General features: G+C 44.4%; 1 protein-coding gene across 2 annotated transcripts in view; it reads right to left on the bottom strand.

Moving 5' to 3' along the window:
• Positions 1 to 21,546, bottom strand: part of MID1 (midline 1) — a 180,926-nt gene that overhangs the window by 111,257 nt on the left and 48,123 nt on the right. For both annotated transcript variants that reach the window (XM_029241212.1, XM_029241213.1), the window contains exon 2: positions 19,503 to 20,218. In XM_029241212.1, coding sequence (XP_029097045.1) covers positions 19,503 to 20,162 — 660 coding nt within the window. In that variant the 5' untranslated portion in view covers positions 20,163 to 20,218. The remainder of the gene's footprint in view (positions 1 to 19,502; positions 20,219 to 21,546) is intronic.

The following is a 21,546-nucleotide window of genomic DNA, read 5'->3' as shown; positions in this document are numbered from 1 at the left end:
TTCTTAACGACTGTGCCACGAGGGAAGTCCCTCTCCCAAACTTTTACTAGGACTTCATTCTTATTTAGATCTGTATCAATTATAGGGAGATCTATCAATATTCAGCCTGATGAAAGTTTGGGTTCAAATTTGTAAGGAAAGGCTAATAGATGAACTCAGACTAGGTAAAAAGCGGTGCTGTCCCATAGAGTAAAAATGCAACATGATTATAAACTCTAATTTGTGAAAATATAGGCTATCTCCTTTCAAAGATAAATTTTAGATCATTACGTATGTACACCTTGACTTACTTCAGGATTTTCACAAGAAAAAATATCTGGGTGTAAGCGCGTTTGTGAAACCTAAGGTAGAGAACATTACGGAAAGTTTCAGCCCTTCTTTCTTGAAAAATGTGGAATTTCGAGCCCAGATGAATGAAATTTTCAACACCTAGTAGGCTATCATGATACCATTTGACAAACTCAGAAGGTAATTTTGGGAGCCTGGGTCTGTTGTGAAATAAGAAAAAAAATATTGTTCTCCACCCTTTGCTCAGTCTCCAATCATGGAAAGGCTCTTACCTTCCTTCAGTACATCTAGTAATCCCTTTGCTTGCCAAAAGGATGAAAGTCACACCAATATTCAGGTCAGAAAATTAAAAGAGAAGAAAAGGCCCCAAGTAAATGTCTTCAAAATGCGATGTATCCCTGTAGTGATAAGATGATTTTTTTCTGAATGACGGAGGAAGCGGGGCGGGGATTGGGAGAAAGGAACCCATCCCAAATAATGCTACTTTAAAGCCCCCAAACAAGACTGTGCTCGATCTGTTGCTCTTTAAAAACTTTTGTTTATCACTTTATACTAGTCATGCTTTTCACATTTATATTATCTTTATTTTTTCCTTCTTTAGTTCTGTTTGGCAGCGCTGGCTGCTGGAAGAAACAAATAATACATCTGAATAAGCTTACAGTGTAGACTTCCAGAACTTTAGAAAAATACTGAATATCGCTAATGTATTTTAAGTGGAACTCCCAAACAACAGCATGTCCTCTAGGGGCTTCCCATGGTACTTTGAGACTTTACAAGACAAATGGCCAGGCTCCATGAGGCTGCTTCCTGGATCCATCCTGCTGTGGAGTTTCAGGCACGCCTGGAATGTTCTGGCATGACGCTCTCTGCTTATTGTCTTATTGCATGGAATTTATGACTTAGGAAAAAAATTTTTTAATACTTTAAGGTAATAATTATTCTTTATGTAGTAACAGCAAAACCCCCAAACAAACCAATATTTAGAAAGAGTGAAAGGAAGAACAATTTTGTCTCAATTTGGGGGAAAAAAAAGTTCTGAAATGTTTTGGTTTTGTTTCATGAAAATTATTTGTCAAGGGTTCAGTGGCATTTAATGACCACGCTCTGTCTCCTTTACAGCTGTTTTCGCGATGATAGTGTGAAACGAACAGAGCTTATTTTTTCGAACATTTTCCATGCCTCTTGTCCATCCTACAAAGACAACCTCAAGTGCAGAGCTTACCTGGGAAGGATCAGGGAACCATCAGTAGGTGTCTTAGCACCTAACACTTGCTTGTCCGAAGGCATGCTTGGTATTAACTCCTATCACTGATCTTCTAGAACACTCCTTTGGAACACTTTATTTCACAAAATCACCTCGGGCTATACAACTCTCAACTGCGGAGGGGGGGAAAAATGCATCTCCTTCAGCGTCCAGAATCAAAGATTAAGGCAGCAGTGAAGCTTCACTATGATGGAGTGAGCACAGTGAGGAAAGCAAACTTAGAGCCATTCTCACATCTGTGGGGCGTCAAAGAGGGGGACATGGGGGGGAGGGCATCCAAAACAGGGCGATCAGAGAGATGGATGAGGGACACTTCCTGTGGGAAACAAATTTCATTTTGTTTCACCATCTCTAGTGTTTATCCATTCAGAGAAATCTTTGCCAGAAAGTCACTTTCTCGTTGTAAATATGATGTTGATTTTTTCAGGCCAGGAGCACTTTTACTGAGCATACTGTTTAGACAGAAAATGGAAGAGATCGAGTCACTTTTGCTGAAAAATACAGGTACGTAGGTAGCTACCAAATAGAGGTAAATCAATTTCCAAGGAAAATGACCAGATTCAATGGCTTTTGAACCTTCCAAGAAACCTGTTTTATGAGTGCATTTTGGAGGAAGGGCTACACAAACAGTAAAAAAGACCAAAATTGTCATTAAGAACCAAACACATAACTCTCCAGATTAATTGTGATGGCTTCATTCCCACCCCCGTGGCCTTATTCCATGGTCACTCCTGAGGACTCCTGGGAGGCATCTCTAGCTCTCAGATATAATATTCAAGTTTGCTCAGATTTATTCAAAAGAAATCTGAATAAAATATCCCCTCGGGGCTTCCCTGGTGGCACAGTGGTTAAGAATCCTCCTGCCAATGCAGGGGACACGGGTTCGAGCCCTGATCCCGGAAGATCCCACATGCCGCGGAGCAACTAAGCCCATGCACCGCAACTACTGAGCCTGCGCTCTAGAACCCACGTGCCACGACTACTGAAGCCCGCGCGCCTGGAGCCCGTGCTCCGCAACGAGAGAGGCCACCGCAGTGAGAAGCCCGCGCACCGCAGCAAAGAGTGGCCCCTGCTCGCCGCAACTAGAGAAAAGCCCGTGCACAGCAACGAAGTCCCAACTCAGCACCCCCTGCCAAAAAAGAAAAAAAAAAATCCCCTCACAGATCATCAGAGCAATGATAAAGAATTAGAGATTTACAACTGATTTCTTCACTGGTTGAAAAGAAAAATCGCAACCCGTTTTCCTTAGCAGAATTTTTTTTTCTTCTCGCATTGATGGTCTGATCATATTGTCTTATTTTCTGCCTTTTTCCAGTTGAAGAAAATCCCTTGGACAGAAATACTACTGATTGGCTTATTACTTCAGTAGAACAGAGACATTGTGATTATTATTATTATCATCTTAAATTTGATAGGTATCTTCAAAATGAAGACCCCTCATAAGAACACAGATAATGAAAATTTCTGTGCTCTAGACTAAAAGCATCTACATTAAGATACTTGTTTTAACTTACATAAAGGTATGTATTCAACTTCTACAGAAATTGGGTATGGGGCTTCCCTGGTGGCGCAGTGGTTGAGAGTCCGCCTGCCGATGCAGGGGACGCGGGTTCGTGCCCCGGTCCGGGAAGATCCCACATGCCGCGGAGCGGCTGGGCCCGTGAGCCATGGCCGCTGAGCCTGCGCGTCCGGAGCCTGTGCTCCGCAACGGGAGAGGCCACAAGAGTGAGAGGCCCGCGTAACGCAAAAAAAAAAAAAAGAAATTGGGTATGTTGTACACACTGCCTCAAGCAGAAAGACTACATCAAGTGGAACAACATTTATTGAAGGTTGGTATATTTGTGGTCTGGTATATGGGTTTCCACTAACCAGTTGTGAGGCCTAAACCAGGGGTTGGCAAACTATAGCCCTCGGGTCAAATTGGCCAGCCACCTGTTTTTATACAGTTTCACTGGCACACAGCCACGCCCATTTGTTTACATCCTGTCTACTACTGTCTAGGGCTGCTTTCAGAGCGGTCCCGACTGAAATCGTATGACAGTATTCAGGAGCTGGCTCCTACAATGTTTGCTGACTCCTGCCTTTAGAAACTCATCTGGGCCTCAGTCTCCCCATCTGTGATTGAGAGGTTGGGCAAGACTGACGTTTTTCAACCAAGTTTGCACCTTAGAATAACTGACTCACTTTGCCGTACACCTGAAACACGACACTGTACATCAACTATACTTCAATATAAATGAATGAATGAATGAATGAATGATTCACTTGGGGGAGTTGGGGGAAATCTCAGGGCCTGAGCTGCACCCCAGGGGATCTCGTTCCATCCGGCTGGGCCCCCGTTCAAGGTGATCTCTGTGCAGCCAGGGCGAGATCCACTGGACTGGACAACAACAAAGGCCCTTCCAGCTTGCGGCTTCCAAGACGTGTACTTCTTGTGAAATAAACAGTATCTGCAGGCAGGAACAAACACTTGGAAACGATGCCTAAATAACTTCAACCTCAGCACTGAAGACTCACATTTGATTTATGCCATATTCCAAGTCTCCGACTTGAGGAGCTGAGAATCTACAGCCTTGCACAGATACACATGCAGAGCTATATACATATAAACAGTTCCTTCGGAAGACAGCTACCCCTGGAAGGTAGTCCTGAACGTGAACTGCCACAACTGGGAAATCTGGGGCATAGGAGATAATATCAAGTGCACCTAAATCACATTTGGGGAAGGGATTAAAGAATATTTAATAAGCCTTTGGAGGTTGAAATATTGCTGAAACAGCCTGGAGGACGGCATGGGCGGGCCCAGACTGCTCAAGACAGGGCGGGGGCCTGGGGTGGAGGGAGCCTGCTGTGCGCAGCCTTGCGGTGGCTGCCAGCCTGCCACTCAGGGCGTCCACAGATGGTGGGAGGGGATTCTGCAAGGGCTGAGCTTTCTAGTCTCAAAACAGATTTGGTTTTGGAGGTCACACAAACAAGTCAACGCCTCTGAGAGCGAAGCTGAGCTTTTTTCCCCTTTGCACTGCCGGCAAAGATGCTTTGGTTAATTACAGGTATCCCAGCCTTGGCACCACTGACATGTGGAGCCGCACGATTCTCTGCCACGGGGGCTTGTCTTGTGTATTCAGGATGTTGCGCGGCCTCCCCGGCCTTGATCCACTAGATACCCCTCGCCCTTCAAGTTGTCATAATAAGGCAATTGTGTGCTGCTAAGTTTACCCGCTAAGGTCTTCCTGATTTCTTATCATCCTGCCTCAAAGGGGAATTAAAGGCAACTGTTCTGAGGCAGCAGGGAACAAACTAATATACATAAAAACATGCATACTATATACATATATATATATATGTATACAGTATTATTTTATCCTGCCCCTTGTGAATGACAAATATTTCATCACCTCTGTCTGAACTAAAATCTTTAAAAATCGAATGGTCTCTCTATAATACTTTCTCAAAAGAAATCACTGGGGAGCAATTCGTCGATTCAGAAATGAATGCAGAGACCTAAAAGGCAATATTTTTCTTGCTTATGTATTCAAAGTTCAAAAGAATGGCTGGTGGGCTACGATTTTCCTTTTTTACCTGATGGGCAAATTGTACTGCATTGTCTGATTAAATTATTACCGGCTGTTCCATTTGTTTCTACAAGTATTTACTACTGATAAAACACCTTGTAGGGCTTCCCTGGCGGCGCAGTGGTCGAGAGGCCGCCTGCCGATGCAGGGGACACGGGTCCGTGCCCCGGTCCGGGAGGATCCCACGTGCCGCGGAGCGGCTGGGCCCGTGAGCCATGGCCGCTGAGCCTGCGCGTCCGGAGCCTGTGCTCCGCAACGGGAGAGGCCACAGCGGTGAGAGGCCTGCGTACGCCCCACCCAAAAAAAAAAAAAAAATTGGAGAACACCTTGTAGCTTTTAGAAATGCTCTAGTCACCGAAAAATGAATAATCAGATACCAAAGAACTATGAGATACAGGCGCTGAGCTTGAGAAATGAACAAATGGTTGGGGCAGGAAGGCTTGAACCCAGAAATGTTTATAAAATAATACGGAATGCAGTGTAATTCTGAAGGGGTAGTAAAGACAACATGGCATGTCTGAGATTAGAGAATTTCATGAAAAGCTAACCTAGAGTAGTCCTCGGTGAGCCTAGAGTTAGTCCTTTAAGAATCAACTGGGGAGGGGGAAGGGTAAGCTGTGACAAAGCGAGAGAGTGGCATGGACATATATACACTACCAGACGTAAAACAGATAGCTAGTGGGAAGCAGCCGCATAGCACAGGGAGATCAGCTCGGTGCTTTGTGACCACCTAGAGGGCTGGGATAGGGAGGGTGGGAGGGAGGGAGACGCAAGAGGGAAGAGATATGGGAACATATGTATACGTATAACTGATTCACTGTGTTATAAAGCAGAAACTAACACACCACTGTAAACCAATTATACTCCAATAAAGATGTTAAAAACAAAAAAAGAATCAACTGGAGTTAGTAGAGGAAGAGGTAGAAGGCTTGAGGAGGAAGATTATCCACTTTGATTTATATCAACTTTACATTGTCTAACTTCTTAGAAGAATCTAGAATGTTTTTATAACTACAGAGAAGGCTTAAAATTTGCAAATAAGTTGGGGGATGGGGTAGAAGCCTTCAGGGGAGAAGAGCAATGGAGAGAGGAACTTTGGACTTCCCAAGGGTCAATCGTTACCGGGTTTAATCCTCAATCATACCTCTGTTGCACCGATGAACACCTAAGTCTTGGAGAAGTTAGTTGCGTTTTTTTTTTTCCTTAACCTAAGTTCACACAAATTTAAAATGGCAAGGCCAGGGCACAAGGTGAAATCAGACTCCAAGCCTGTCTCAGACCTGCTGAATCAGAACCTGCATTTTAATAAGACCCCCAAGTATACTTCCTGTGTACATTTATACTTGAGACGTTCTGGTCTAAGAAACTAATTTAAACCTACAATTCTGACTGATAAGCAATCCTAGAGAGAGGAACGGATAACAGACCCCAAACCCTTTCATTGACTAACACGTGGTGACCATTTTCACTTGTGTACATGCTTTGCCAAAAATAACTAAAGATGAATAAGAATTCATGTAGGTCTCTTAAGAGATTTGAAATGTCAAACTCATAGACCAAGATGCTAAATTTACATTTTTAACCACGGCAAATAAATCATCACATTTCGAGTGATGGAATGAATTCAGGGATCATCAGATACTCATTCATTCCTTCGTTTAAAACTAACGTATAGAGTAGCCAGTGAATATTGAATAATTCAGCATTACTGTAAGTAAATAAAAATTATTCCACATGGACTTCCATATTTCATTTTTGTATTTTTACTCCATTATTTATATTAGAATGGAAAATAGATCGGCTTCAATCTAGTTACCACTTTAAAGGAAATTTCTCTTAGTCCAGGGAGCCCTTGTGTCAGAAGTTAAGGCAAGAGCACTTTGTCTCTCCATCACCCAAGCTCTTTTTCCTTCTCATTACTTTTTTGAAGTGTGGCATGTTTGGGCCATAGTTCTTTCTGCCTTAATCATAGGTGATGATTAGTTCGGGGCAGGATGGGGTCCCTCCTGGGTCTGAGCCCCCAAACTCGGATTTCTCTAACCATAGTTAATGCTATTTAATTTCCATGACCTCACGTTCCAAGTGATTAAGGAGGTTCGTATTTAACCAGCTTCCCCCACCCACTAGACACTGAGCTAGACACTTGGACCTATATTATCTCATTTAATCCTCCCAAGATCCCTAATGAGCAGGTATTATCATTCCCGTATTTTTGCAGGGGATACGTGGCTGTTCCAAGGATCAAATAATACTGATCAAACTGTCAATCTGGAGATTTACAAATGCTAGTTATTCCTCTTGGTAATAGCTGGTTCTCAGTGTTGAATAAGCAAATACCCTTGAACCACATCTGAAAACAACTTCAAGCAGCATCTTGAAAGAGAATCTCCCTCCCTTACCACCCCACAGCCCTGACCTACAGGACTGTTTTCTAGAGGTACAAAGGCAGCGTGATGGTCTTGCCTAATACGTTTCCAGATGAATTTCTAGAATAAAAGAGAAACTGGAACCACTTTATTTGACGAGCTGAACACTATAAATGGGTGAGATCCTCGTCGGCCGCGACCCTCCAGTGCCTTATTCAGCAATCCAGGGGCAAGAAAAGCACTTCCCTCCTGGGTGGAGTTTGTATGGGGACCTTGGGTCTCCTCGATATTCCAGAAGCGATGGGCCATACTGAGCATGAGTTGGAAAGCCTGCCCGTTTCACTCCTCTCAGCCTTAAATCTGACGCCACCAACGAAGAGCAGCTGAGCTCTGGACAGCCACATAAAGGGTCAAAGGACCGAGAAATAAACCTCTCTACCAGGCCAGGATGTTCATCCCAACACCTAAGTTTGTAAAAATTCCCTAACAGATAAAGCCAGCTCCCCAGCTGGCTTGGCCACACAACAGCTTTTCCTCCAGTGGCCTCTCACAGCGTCTTCCTAGAGATGGGTCCTTCCACAGTGGAAATGACATAAACTGCTCCCTTGCCTGGATATGCACCCGACCTATGAGCCCCGGTCAGGAAGGAAACGGAGACCTCTGAGGAAAGCACGTGAGAACGGCTAGCAGTTCAGCCCGTGATCAGCGGACCTTTAGTAAGAAAGGGTCTGGCCCAGATTTGTTCACGGACTGGAGTCCTCCTATGTTGCCCTGACTGCCACTGCAAAGGGATGCATGGTGCGAATGTCACTGTTGTCCTCTCTGAACACTGCTTTTCCTTGACATGTGTTTTCCCTTCGGCTTTTGGAATTAGGCAATTTCCAGAGAGCAACACGTAAGTCAGCAATTTTGGACAATAAGTCATATTAAAAACTATCTCATGGATTGAGTTTCATGGACTCTTCTCACAGCCCTTTTCTATACTCTTATCACAGTTATAATTATGTCTAGACCATGAAAGCAATGACGTGTCTTTGTGACTCATTTCTGAATTCCCAGAGTTTATCCAGGGCTTATCTCATTAGCTAAACACAGATATCCTTTAGGTGAATAAATATGGGTCCTTTTCTTTTTATAAATTTATTTATTTATTTATATTTATTTTTGTCTGTGTTGGGTCTTCGTTGCTGTGCACAGGTTTTCTATAGTTGTGGCGAGCGGGGGTCGCTCTTCACTGCCGTGCGCGGGCTTCTCATTGTGGTGGCTTCTCTTGTTGCGGAGCACGGGCTCTAGGCACGTGGGCTTCAGTAGTTGTAGCACGCGGGCTCAGTAGCTGTGGCTCGCGGGCTCTAGAGCGCAGGCTCAGTAGTCGTGGCGCACAGGCTTAGTTGCTCGGCGGCATGTGGGATCTTCCGAGACCAGGGCTCGAACTCATGTCCCCTGCATTGGCAGGCGGATTCTTAACCACCGTGCCTTCAGGGAAGCTCCTCTTTTCTTTTCTTTTCTTTTTTCTTTTCTTCTCTCCTCTCCTCTCTCTCTCTCTTTCTTTCTTTCAAAGCAGGAACTGACAAAGCAGATGGGGAAGATCATTTATAAAGACACAAAGGGGGTAGAAGATTTTCAGCCTTTCCATATCGTTTCAGTAATAAGAGCCCAATCTATCCCCATGGATAAAAGCTGTTATTTGCCTGACCGCTCTCCCCAGCAAGCGGTAAAGGAGATACGAGGGAGGAGGGAGACGATGACCGCGTTGCTCCATCCATTCTGTCGCAATGGTACAGAACACCCAGGGCCGCTACAGTGGAGGGGCCGAAGGCCTTCCCCTCCGTCTACAAGCTCCTTCGCTTCAGAGCTTTCCTCCTCCCCCAGCCCCATCCAACAGTGAAACCCCTCCTTCTTCCTATTCTAAGGGAGACAGCTGCTAACGCAGAGCCCAGGGCCGCCTTGCTCCATCCTTCGTTCACACACCCAAGGCAATCTACAACAAAAAGCAAAGCTGGCCAACTGAGCTTGTGATTGGTCCAGGCTGCCCGCCTGTCATGTCACCTATATTCGTCTCATCTGTCTTATCTGTGTCGAAATGTGACAGTCATGGCATAAACCCGAATGCCAGCTTCTCTTTCCTCCGAAACAGCTGGAGTCCTCTGTCAACACCTGGGGTGCTGATTCCATCCAATAAAGCAGGAACATGAAAGACTAGCTCGTCCCCCTGGACTTCAAAATGCTGCCTGTTTTTAAAGTCATTTCTTTCAGTCCACCGCTCACTGCTTCTTAAAAGTCCATTTTACTACTTAGCTTGGTTTAAAAAGAAGGACAAATCAAAGTTTCCACCCAATTATAATTCCCCAGAGGGTTGTTCAAAATTTCCCATGTCAGCCAGAAACACAAACAGACCCTATAACCACTAAGTAATTTATGATACTGTCAGGAAATCCACGATTGGATTACACCAATGAAGCCTTTATTGTAACAGTAAATGCCCAGATATAATAATAACCTCATGCTCATGGAACGCTTACTATGTGCCAATCACAAGGCTAGGCACTTTACAAGCATTTTCTTTTTTGATGAGAAATGCAAAATGTATTCTCCTCTGTCAGCTTAAAAGCTATCCTCATGGGTAGGCAAAGTCCTTAAGTATCGTGCCCAAAAGTCTAAAACATAAAGTGAATTAAGTTTTAAGTGGATTTTGTAAGTGTATTGATAGTTTTATCAGATTTTTCCAGAATGTCACGTACTGAGAATATATCCAATCTTTAGCTACATTCACCTCCTCAGGCCACTTGTGTCCTCTTTATTATTTTACCTATCCAGTGTCCAAAAATTTGCCAGCCTTTCTAAGAAGAACCTAATTTATGAGTTGTCAGTGATAGAGAATGAAAGAGAATTCTGAATATCACAGCCTTAAAAAATGAAATATTTAGTTAATGTAAGTTCAGCAAATCCTGCTAGCTTTAACTCTGTAACTGGTCAAGACGAATTGTGCTCTTTCAAAACTTTTCAACTTAAATTCAAATACCATGCACAAATAGATACTCCTCACTTAACATTTACCCACTTTATGTATTTAAATAAAATTAAGCAGTTAACTATATATTAAGACATTCAGGAAAAAAATTACGCTATGAGGGAAATCGGTGAGCCCATGGAAGCTTCAAGGACAATTCATTAGTTTCCACACGAGTATCTCCTTTCCTCTGAGGTGTCCCCAAGGTCATCCGGGGGCCCTCTGTGTGAACTCAGCTCCTGGCATGAGACCTGGCCCTTCAAGACAACCCAGTCTACGCTGGCTCAACTGGAGAAAATGTTGGCATGGAGATATCTTAAGGCAGCTTTTCTGGTGGCCCTAAAGGCAACATCCACCATCCATGATGGTGGCCTACAGCCCGGCCAGCTGTGTGTGTAAAGTCTCCAAACCTCAAAGGAAACCTCGGAAATGACGGAACCACTTGAAAGGCAGTGCGCTGTTAGCTGGAGAAGAAGTAGCCGAAGAGACACAGAACAACTGGGCGGCAGGGAACTGTGTTCTAGCCCTAGCTCAAAGTCCTCTGCCCAGGTGATGTGGGGTCACCCCTCTTACCACTGTCAGCCCCAATGTTGCATCTGGCTCTAAAGTATTCCTGAAGCCTGTGGTAGGCATTCAGAGGCTTGAACAGCAACCTCCTTATAAGTGGATCAAAAAGCCAGAAGAAATAAGGACACGTGGTCACCAGTATGTCGCTGCACTAGGGGAGCAGGAAAAGAATCACATTTATGTCTGGACCCAAGAGCCACTCATCAGTGACCACTCCTATTGATCCTGGGTCTTCAAGGACAAGATACTGACTCTTATCTATTTGCATGTTTCTGTTGAGTGTGGGAGGTTTTGACCTATGACACTACTTCACTTTGCATATTAAAAAAGAGACCACAAAATCTAAAGTAATGTGAACATCTTTTCCCCCTTCTGTTTCTTCTGTGGACACAATGACCCTAATCTTTCTGATATCCTCATTTGACCTTGCCTTCAGAAAACCTACATGACATCAGCCTCTCTCACAAAAACAAAACTCCTTCAGTGTTACGCTATAAAGAAGAGGAAAAATGCCCCAAACCCTTAACCTGGCACTCAAAGACTCAAACTCTTCCCCCAGCAAGACTCTTCCGACATCCTCCCTCCTGGCCGCTCCATCGGCAACCTGGGCTCTAGCCAGCATTGTCTAGAATCTCTAAGCTGTCTTGCGGATTCCTGCCAACAGGTCTCTGCTGGCCTCACTCCTGAGGAACGCCTTGCCCTTCTTCTTTGATGCATAATCCACCCATCTGTCAAGGCGGCTTAAAGCCCACCACCCTGAAGCACGGTTTCTTGTCTACTCAAACCCAGAGCTGGCTCTTCCTCCCCCGAATCCCGAAACACGCCTCTAACCCATCAATCCCACACCTGTTCATCAACAAGCATTTATTCACTGTCACGCCCCCGCCCTTCGCCAGGTGCCTGAGACACAGAACTACAAAGCCCATGAAAGCAACAACGTGGACTCTTACCTCACACGCAAATAAGACAAGCACTGGTTAAAAAATAATTGGCCGGGCTTCCCTGGTGGCACAGTGGTTAAGAATCCGCCTGCCCATGCAGGGGACACGAGTTTGAGCCCTGGTCCTCGAAGATCCCGCATGCCGCGGAGCAACTAAGTCCGCGCGCCACAACGACTGAGCCCATGTGCCACAACTACTGAGCCCGCATGCCACAACTACTGAAGCCCACGTGCCTAGAGCCCGTGCTCTGCAACAAGAGAAGCCACAGCAGTGAGAAGCCTGTGCACCGCAATGAAGAGTAGCTCCCGCTCACCAGCACTAGAGAAAGCCCGCGCGCAGCAACAAAGACCCAACACAGCCAAAAAGAAATAAATAAAAATTAAGAAAGAAAAAAGAAAGGAAAATAATTGGCAGGTGGTCTGCCTCCAAATTCCACAGCTTAACCATCATGCCATTCTAACCCCCTGGTTTCTTACAGTATTTTTACGTTATAACATATTGCCAGGCGCGAGGCTGAGGGTTTACATGAAACATTTTATCTTGTTTTTCCATGATTCTACGCAAGTAAGTACATTATTAGCCCTGTTTTACAGAGGAACTTAAGCTAAGCAACAGGTTCAAAGACTACATTTGTTTCCACAGCCACGTGACTAAAAGGTACCTTGCGTACTTGTCTGTGCATATCCCAGAACTCTCTGAGCTTCTCAAAAATGATTCCAATAACAATAAATCATCAGGCAATAAGACATTCCTATCCGCAGTTGAAGGAGGGAGAGGAGACTCCTCAGGGGGAACAGGCAGATGAGAAGGAGAGAGGAGAAAGATGGAGCCTTAAACTTACTGTTAAGAACATATCCCTAGAGATGTTTTCTTTTACTCCATATATCATAAATAGTTTTTGTACCCAACTAAGAAAATTAAAATATAGGTTTAACATATTTGACAAATATTTGGAAACTGTGTTTCATCACATGGGAAGTTTTAAAAAATATATTGCAGACTAAAGAAATGTTCCCATGAAATAAGTACAAGCAGAATCACAATTTGAAGGGGCCAGTTGGAACTGGTGAGACCTCATATAACCAAAACATTTTGGAAGACATGTGTCTGAAGTTCACATATCCCCAGTAGCATCGTGTGACAAAATGTCATAAGGTATATCTACATGTTAGATTAAAATCTAGCCTAGAATTATAGTGAACTAGTCTGAAAAAAGATACCTGGGTTTCACAAGGGATGTGGTAAGTGGCAAAAATAAAGAAGAATGACTGATACCAAACAATCTATGGTAAGTGGGAAAAATTAAAAAAGAATGATACCAAACAATCCACGGACATCTAGTAAATTCAACATTGTTTTCTAATAAACAGCTTGGCAATGGTAGGTGAAATGGCCCTTACTCCAGGAAGCCTTTCTCCATCTCTCAGGTCTGGGGTTGGTGTCGTCCCTGCTTTGGGCAGCGTGCCTCCTTCCACCACCACCAGAGGAAATGTTCACCCACCGGCACCCTCTGCTGAACTTTAAGCTCCGTGAAGGAGAGAGGCCGTTTCTGTTCACATTGCCTTCATCTACGCAGCAGGTATTAACTTACTTTTGCGTGACCTCTCAAAAAACCCCGTATGTCACGGCTTCCCTGGTGGCGCACTGGTTAAGAATCCGCCTGCCAATGCAGGGGACACGGGTTCGAGCCCTGGCCAGGGAAGGAAGATCCCACATGCCGCGGAGCAACTAAGCCCGTGCGCCACAACTACTGAGCCTGCGCGCCACAGCTACTGAGCCCACGTGCCACAACTACTGAAGCCCGCGCGCCTAGAGCCCGTGCTCCGCAACAAGAGAAGCCACCGCAGTGAGAAGCCCGCGCGCCGCAACGAAGAGCAGCCCCCGCTCGCCGCAACTAGAGAAAGCCCGCGCGCAGCAACGAAGACCCGACGCAGCCAAAAATAAATTAAAAAAATAAATAAAAACCCATATGTCAAATACGGGTAATGGGAGGATAAAGGAAATGGTAGGTATAATGGATCTATCAAGTGTCCATCGCATAGGAGCATAAAACAAAGGTGAGTCGTTCTACGAGTATTTGAGATCTAGTTTATCAAAATTCACACCATTAAATTTAAACCAGTGAAATGCAATACAGACCAAAATAATGATTCACATCCAGCTGGATAAAATATAATGTAATATCTGGCTGTGCTCTTATTTAGAAATTCTCTTATAGAATTCTTTATCGTGTTTACGGATGAGTATCTGCAACATTATCAGGAATGGAATTTAACTTTTCATGTAGCGTTAACAGCTGATCATCAGTGAAGCCGCTGACAAGTATCTACTGGGAATTCATTAGCTGCAAGACCCTGTGGTCAGTCTTAGGTGGGTGATGGCACAGTGAGAGCCAAAGGTCTCTGCCTAACTTAGGGTGCTTAGATTCTTGAGGGGGACATAGCGTGTGTTCAGCTGACTGGGTAACTAGGTATACACTGGAGTGATTGTTATGGGTTGGATTGTGGCCCCTAAAATTTCACATGTTGAAGTCCTAATCCCAAATACCTCAGAATGGAACCTTATTTAGGAATAAGGTCACTGCAGCTCTAACTGGCTGTGATGAGATCATACTGTAGTAAAGTGGGCCCTTAATCCAATATGACTGGTGTCCTTTTAAGAAGGGGAAATCTGCGGATTCCCTGGCGGTCCAGTGGTTAAGACTCTGCGCTTCCACTGCAGGGGGCCTGGGTTCCATCCCTGGTCGGGGAACTAAGATCCCGCATGCCTCGTGGCACGGCCAGGAAAAAAAAAAAAATTATGCCAAGAAGGGGAAATCTGAACACAAAGACAGGCACAGCGGGAGAATGCCATGTGAAGAGACACAGGGAGAAGACAGCCACCTACAACCCAAGGAGAGACGCCTGGAATCCACTCTTCCCTCACAGCCCTCAAAAGGAATCAACTCTGCTGACACCTTGATTTAGCACCTCTGGACCCCAGAACTGTAAGACAATACATTTCTTTCCTTTAGGCCACCTAGTTTGTGGTTCCTTGTTGTGGCAGTCGTGGCAAATTCATACGGTGACAAACACGAAATTCTCACAGATGAAGGTTTCTCAACCTGGGCACTACTGAGATTTGGGACCAGACAAGTCTATGTGGGAGCGCCCATCCTGCACCCTGTAGGATGTAGCAGCATCCCTGGCCTCTATCCACATATGTATGCAACACACACACACACACACACACACACACACACACACACACACACACACACACACACACACACACACACACACACACACCCTTTCACTGGAACCTGCACTAATCCGGCTACTATTTTCAGAGAAGAAACAATCTATAGAAACTCTAAGGAAAAAGGAAAAAGTCTAGCTCAGTATCTACTTACAACTTCCCCAACGGCAAATAAAGTACAAGACCCTTATGATCTATAAATGACGCTGAAGAGTGAAATCCCATGTCTTCACCTCCAGATGAGAAGGGCTACACAGGAAGGCTGAGATTTAATTGGAACCTTTATCAAACTATTATAAAATTACAATGGGATGATCCATTGAAAGGGTTTTTTTTGTTTGTTTGTTTGTTTGTTTACAAATAAACTCCCTAGGCCAACAGAAGGCCAATTAGAGTCAGAAAAGCAAAACAATGATTTGCAACTTCAGCTTCAGCTAACTTGAAGTCTGACTATGCTGAAATTGAAGGGCAAGGAAAGGTCAGTTTTTCTTGGTTTGTGTATTTTTATAGGTGTAACTAGAGGAAAGAAACAAGAGCTCCAACACTGTATGCTGGAACAGAGGAAAAGAAATTACTGCATCGTAATTCCTCGAAAACTCCGGAATGCGTTCTATTAAATTCTCTTACATGTTATGTGGTTCACAAATCAAACTTTTGATCCAAGTTTGGAGGACTGAGAGGCTTCTTCAAATTCAATCAAAATGATGTGAAAAGGTACACATTATGATATGCTCCATTTAGAGACTTATGCATTTGTCAGGAAGACTTTTCTCTTTTTATCTTAAAACAGAGTTCAGGAAATGCTGGTTTAGCTTTCTCTTTGCTTCAATATTTTAAGAGTACTTCCCAATGCATAGTTTCCGAAAGCATTAGATTCCTGATGCTATTTCAAATGATGTGAAAGATTTTGCTTGCATGAATTCTATCTACATGCTGGAATTTTTAAATGTTTTTTTCCCTTTGTGTCTAGAAAAAAAGGTGTAATGTACAAAAGTATATTCCAATCCTCTATATCAACACACGTACACTGAGATTTCATGTGAGCAAAAAATGTCCCTCAAAGTTGAGTGTTATTGCAAGAAATAATTATTCTTCATAATCACTGCAGAATTCCCCCTCTTCAAATAATGGACTTTTACTAACAGAAGTAAAAAAAAAAAACATTTTCAAACAGCAGACACCTGAATCCTTTCATATTCAATTAACTAAAACAAATCTATCATGTTATCAATGAAAGCATCCTCAAATTCCTACATGCTTTGTGTTTCCACATCATCACAAATCCATTTCTGTACGAGATGCTAAAGCCTCAGGAAAACACACTAAAAGAACACATTTACCTGATGAACCTAGGGGCAGGACAGGAATAAAGACACAGACGTAGACAATGGGCTTGAGGACACGGGGAGGCGGAAGGGTAAGCTGGGACGGAGTGAGAGAGTGGCATGGACATATATATATACACTACCAGAGGTAAAATAGATAGCTAGTGGGAAGCAGCCGCATAGCACAGGGAGATCAGCTCGGTGCTCTGTGACCACCTAGAGGGGTGGGATAGGGACGGTGGGAGGGGGTCTCAAGAGGGAGGGGATACGGGGATATATGTATATGTACAGCTGATTCACTTTGTTATACAGCAGAAACTAACACAACATTGTAAAGCAATTATACTCCAATAAAGACATTTTTAAAAATGGCTAATAAACCAAAAGAAAAAAAAACACATTTACTTTTTCAGATCAAAGTAATTGACAAAAATACCCTTTCTTGGTTTTGGTCCTTTCTGTATGCTATTACTTTCTTCAAAAATGCAATGTTTATACTGTACATAGGTTTTGAAGTACCATAGGCACCCAAATGTCATCTATTCTGTGATTTTTAAAAATTCTAACCTAAGTGGCATGTTTTAGAACAAACAGGCTATGCTAGCACGTTATTTGTTTAAATGCTCATAAGCACATTTTGTGAAATGGCTGTAAATAAATACTTATAAACAAATTTTGTTGAGCGGCTATAAGCGTGTTTTGGTGCACTGGGTGCTGTTTATATGCTTATATTTCTGTAATTAGAAGATAAAATCCACTAGATCATTAATTCTCAGGCCCTCCCGGTAACAGTATAAAATGACCGCTAACCCACTGGCTTGATTAGACAAGTGTGCGGGGCTCTTAATTGAAGAGTTTCATTTTCATCACAAAAAGGGCTAGGGCATTAAAAGTGTCTCCTCTTAAATCTGGAGATGTAGATAACTAAGAACTCCTCTGTGATGGTACACAAGTCATGAGAAGAACTCGAGGATCAGGTTTAAATATCAAGTCTGGGAGCTGCTGAATATGGAACCTCATTGTGGTGCTTTGACAAATGGTCACTAAAGGTAGTGTCAAGCCAACTGAAGGAACATTTTTTGAGTTAAAAAACCGATCTGGCAGCTTTACGTTTCGGAAAGCAAAAACACCTAGGTCCTTGAAAACCAACTTACGGTTACCAAAGGGGAAAGGTGGTCATGGGGGGGTTGATAAATGAGGAGTTTGGGATTAACAGATACACACTACTATATATAAAATAGGTAACCAACAAGGACGTACTGTAGAGCACCAGGAACTCTACTCAACATTCTGTAATAACCTAAAAGGGAAAAGAATCCGAAAAAGAAAATATATAACTGGATCACTCTGCTGTACATCTGAAACTAACACAACATTGCAAATCAACCATACTTCAATTTTTAAAAAAAGGAAAAAAACCCACCTATGTTCAATCACCCTAAATATTCTGTCCCCCACCAAAAAAGGGTGGAGGGATCACCTTGGTTTCTAAAATTTGATAGCCACAGCAATCTCTGAAGAATTTGTTTTAGCAGCACAATTCACACACGCACTGCCTTTGCTATTAAGAACTCTGGAGGTGTGTTTTTGGCTACCTTCGTGCGCGACACTAGAAAACCAGGCAGCATCTGTCTTCCCTTGTCTGTATCACCTCGATCCTCTGGCTCAGCTTTCTAAAGATGGTTTTATACCAGTCACCTCACTTTGAGTGAGGCATGCTGCCCAAGTGATGCTTTTGTCCCCCAAGTGACGTTTGGAAGCAAGGATTCACTTCGGCATGCCAAACTCCCTCAGCATACCAAGAAATAGCCACCAAATCACAGATGTGGTCCATTCATCCCAGCATCCCCCTAATAAACTACGCGGTCCTGGTAAACACAAGCCCCCATCGGCGCCGAGGAGAAGTGATAGGAGCCATTTGTGAGACGTGGTGACGAGCCCTGAGCGGTAATACTTTTGATCATGTGATTCATTTTGTTTGCTCAACACAGTGTGTGTTTGTCCTGAGAGGAAGGACTTCAGTATATATTTACGCAAAGCTCTTAATTTATACTTCCTTTCCTTTTAATTGGCATCTTGTTACCTAAAATTAGCTGGTGAACGGAGCAGACAGAGCGTCTCATGATCAGAGCAAACTCTCTCGGCTGAGTTTGCAATAATTAGACCCAGCGTCGCCCGCAGATGAACAGACACCTGGAGGCCTGGCTTATTTCTTCCCTGGTGCCTTCTCTCCATATTTAGAGAGTGATTTTTTAAATCTGACGTATAGTCATATTAATTATCATTCCCTGAGGTGGAGTTTGGCTCCTAATTCATGTTAAAAGTGAAGTTCAAACATTCTTGCCTGTAACCTTATGGCATAAAAAGCCTCCACGCAAAGGAATTCTTTCGTGAAACCCGAGACGATCGGGACACTCTACTTCACCAATACGCTGGATATCATTTACGCAAGGAATAAAAGGTCACGTGTCCTCTAAAATCCCACATTTGCTATAGGCATTTCTCCTTCTATTCTTCTGTTTGGGCAGTAACTAGATACAGGTACGATGCAAGTGAAATGAGTTTTCCCTGATGAGTAAGGAAAGTAAACGCCCCCAAAATGCCCAAACCCAGATTTCATCTGCCATTCCTTCCCACGCGCGCACGCTCTCGTTCTCTCTCGCTCTCTCTCAACTGCGAGGATTGAAAATGATCCAGATTTTTCAGAATTCGCCCTCACCTTGACAACGCTAACATTACAAGCAGCAGTCAACTTTTACAAGACACCCTTATTGTGTAACACGGCTAGGCTGCCAAAAAGACGTGCTATAACGAATCAGATAACAAAGGCGAAGAGAAAACCTTCACCTGCCACGCAGCTAGCAGTGAATATACTTTTTCTTTCCATGACATTTGCTGGCAGAAAGGGGTTCAGCTTAAGGCGGATCGGACTAACCTTCAATTTGTCATAGCGCTCACTCAAAGCTGCCACCTGATGGTCTCGGTGCCGCCCGACCAGTTTACACAAGGCACAGATTAACTGGTCATCGGTCACGCAGTACATATTCACCTTCTCATCCTCGTGCTCCAGGCACATCAGCCCCCGAATGTGCGAGTCCGGGATGGGCTCAATCAGACGGTGGCCTGTAAAGGGCTTCTTGTTCGGGTGAGTGGCTTTCAGGCACTCGTCACAGTAGGACACTTCACAAGTGACACAGGTCTTCACGGCGTCTTGGGCAGGATCCTGGTCACAGAACTGGCAGAGGACTTTCTCGGCCGAAGTCATGCTGTTGGCGTCGAACGGCCGCTCCCGGCGGGTCTCGCTGGGGGAATTGGGCCCGCTCACCGAAGCTTTCTGGAACCTGTCGATGATGTTCTGCAGGGTGACGTTGCGCTTGAGCCCGTCTAGACCTCGCTGGCTGAGCGTGATGACATGTCGGCAGGTGGGGCACTGGAAGGCAGTGATGGACTCCACGGACTCGTTGGTGGCGCAGTGTGACACCAGGATGCGGTGGGCGCAGTTGAAGCAGAGGCTGTGTGCGCAGGGGAGCAGAAGAGGGTCCTCAAAGAGCTCCAGACAAATAGGGCAGGTCAGCTCCGACTCCAGTGTTTCCATCTTCAGGCAAAGCTCTCCTGGGTCATCAGCAAAATCCAAGGAAGCTGATCAGCTATCTGGAAACAGAACGTAAGATTTGATTAGGCACGAGGGGGTCAGCCGTGCGGGGCTGTCAGCTTTGAATACATCTCAGAATAATTCCCAACACAGGTCACGGAAGGGTAAATGTGTGTACATTCCAAATAATTCTCTCTCTATTCACTGGGGAAATGGGGGGTGTGGGGAAACACCCTAAGCCAGCAGACCAGCTAACATTTCCTCAAGGTTCCCGTCACTGAAAGCGGCATTTTTTTTTTTTTTTTTTTTGCGATTTTGTTCTTTAAAGGTTCTCATTCCAAACTGGCAAGTTCTTGAAACTGTAATTTCCATATCTAATCACAATAATCTTACTGTAACATGGCCAAGTTTTCCTTGTGTTGAAAATGAAAATGTAGAAACATTAATTAATGAACTACGGAGTCTTTCGTAACTTTGAATTTATGAACTTACATGTTAAGTGTATGTGTTTTAAGGGCCTCTACTCTGCCATGCGGAACCAGGCTTCAGAGAAGGAGAAAGGCACTTATTGTAGAAACGGGCATGAAATGTGTATGAAATCAAACGCGTGATTTCAGGGGTAATGATAACGCTTCAGCAGGGAATGTCAGTTTCCAAAATACATTCCCGAGAAAAAACAGTGACTTTCACAAAGATGACTGTGATAAAGGTAACGTTTCTGGCATGCGTTTGTTACTCTTCTGAATAATTCTATTGTTTAATTCCAGCGGTGGGACGTGGGTGGGCAGAGGGAAGCAAAGAAAAATATCTGGGGGCCTTTTCAGCGGCTGCGGTGAGCTTGGGGACCAATGACTAATAACGACATAGTTCATTAGAACAAGGATTTTCCTGGCTACAATATTCATTTGCTAAGTTGTAACAGCGGGGACGATTACAGTCGAGAAAGCAGTTGAAGGCAGTGGCACTCCTCCGAGGAGGGCTGCCGACGGACCCTGCCACAGCCCTCCCGGCCTGAAATCTCCCATCAAGGGCTTGTCACTGTCGCCAGCGACAGGCCGGGCTAGCAGGAGGTCCAGCCTCACACTCAGGGCCACGTTGGCCCGGGCACGACCTCCGGCAGCTTTGTTGCTCCCCTCCAGGCGGCCTTCGGGTGGCCCAGCTGCACGCTCCCCTCGCCAGGAAGACTTGCTGCTTTTGTGAACTCTCGCCTGCCTCCCCTTCCAAAACGGTAGGGCAAAGAATCCCACATAAACCCCTGCTCATTAAGAGGGAAGAGGCCTCATGCTCATTAGCAGGCCTGGGAACCAAGCCTCTTTGAAACTTCTCCCTTTCAAGGCCATTAGCAGAGGTCTGCGCAACAGTGACAGGCATATTAGATGCAGCCCAC

The sequence above is a fragment of the Monodon monoceros genome, unplaced genomic scaffold, assembly GCF_005190385.1.
Source record: "Monodon monoceros isolate NGI ecotype Baffin Bay Population unplaced genomic scaffold, NGI_Narwhal_1 Super_Scaffold_22, whole genome shotgun sequence".
NCBI lineage: Eukaryota > Metazoa > Chordata > Mammalia > Artiodactyla > Monodontidae > Monodon > Monodon monoceros.
The sequence above is the reverse complement of the archived record's forward strand: the minus strand, read 5'-3'. Positions and strand labels throughout refer to the sequence as shown.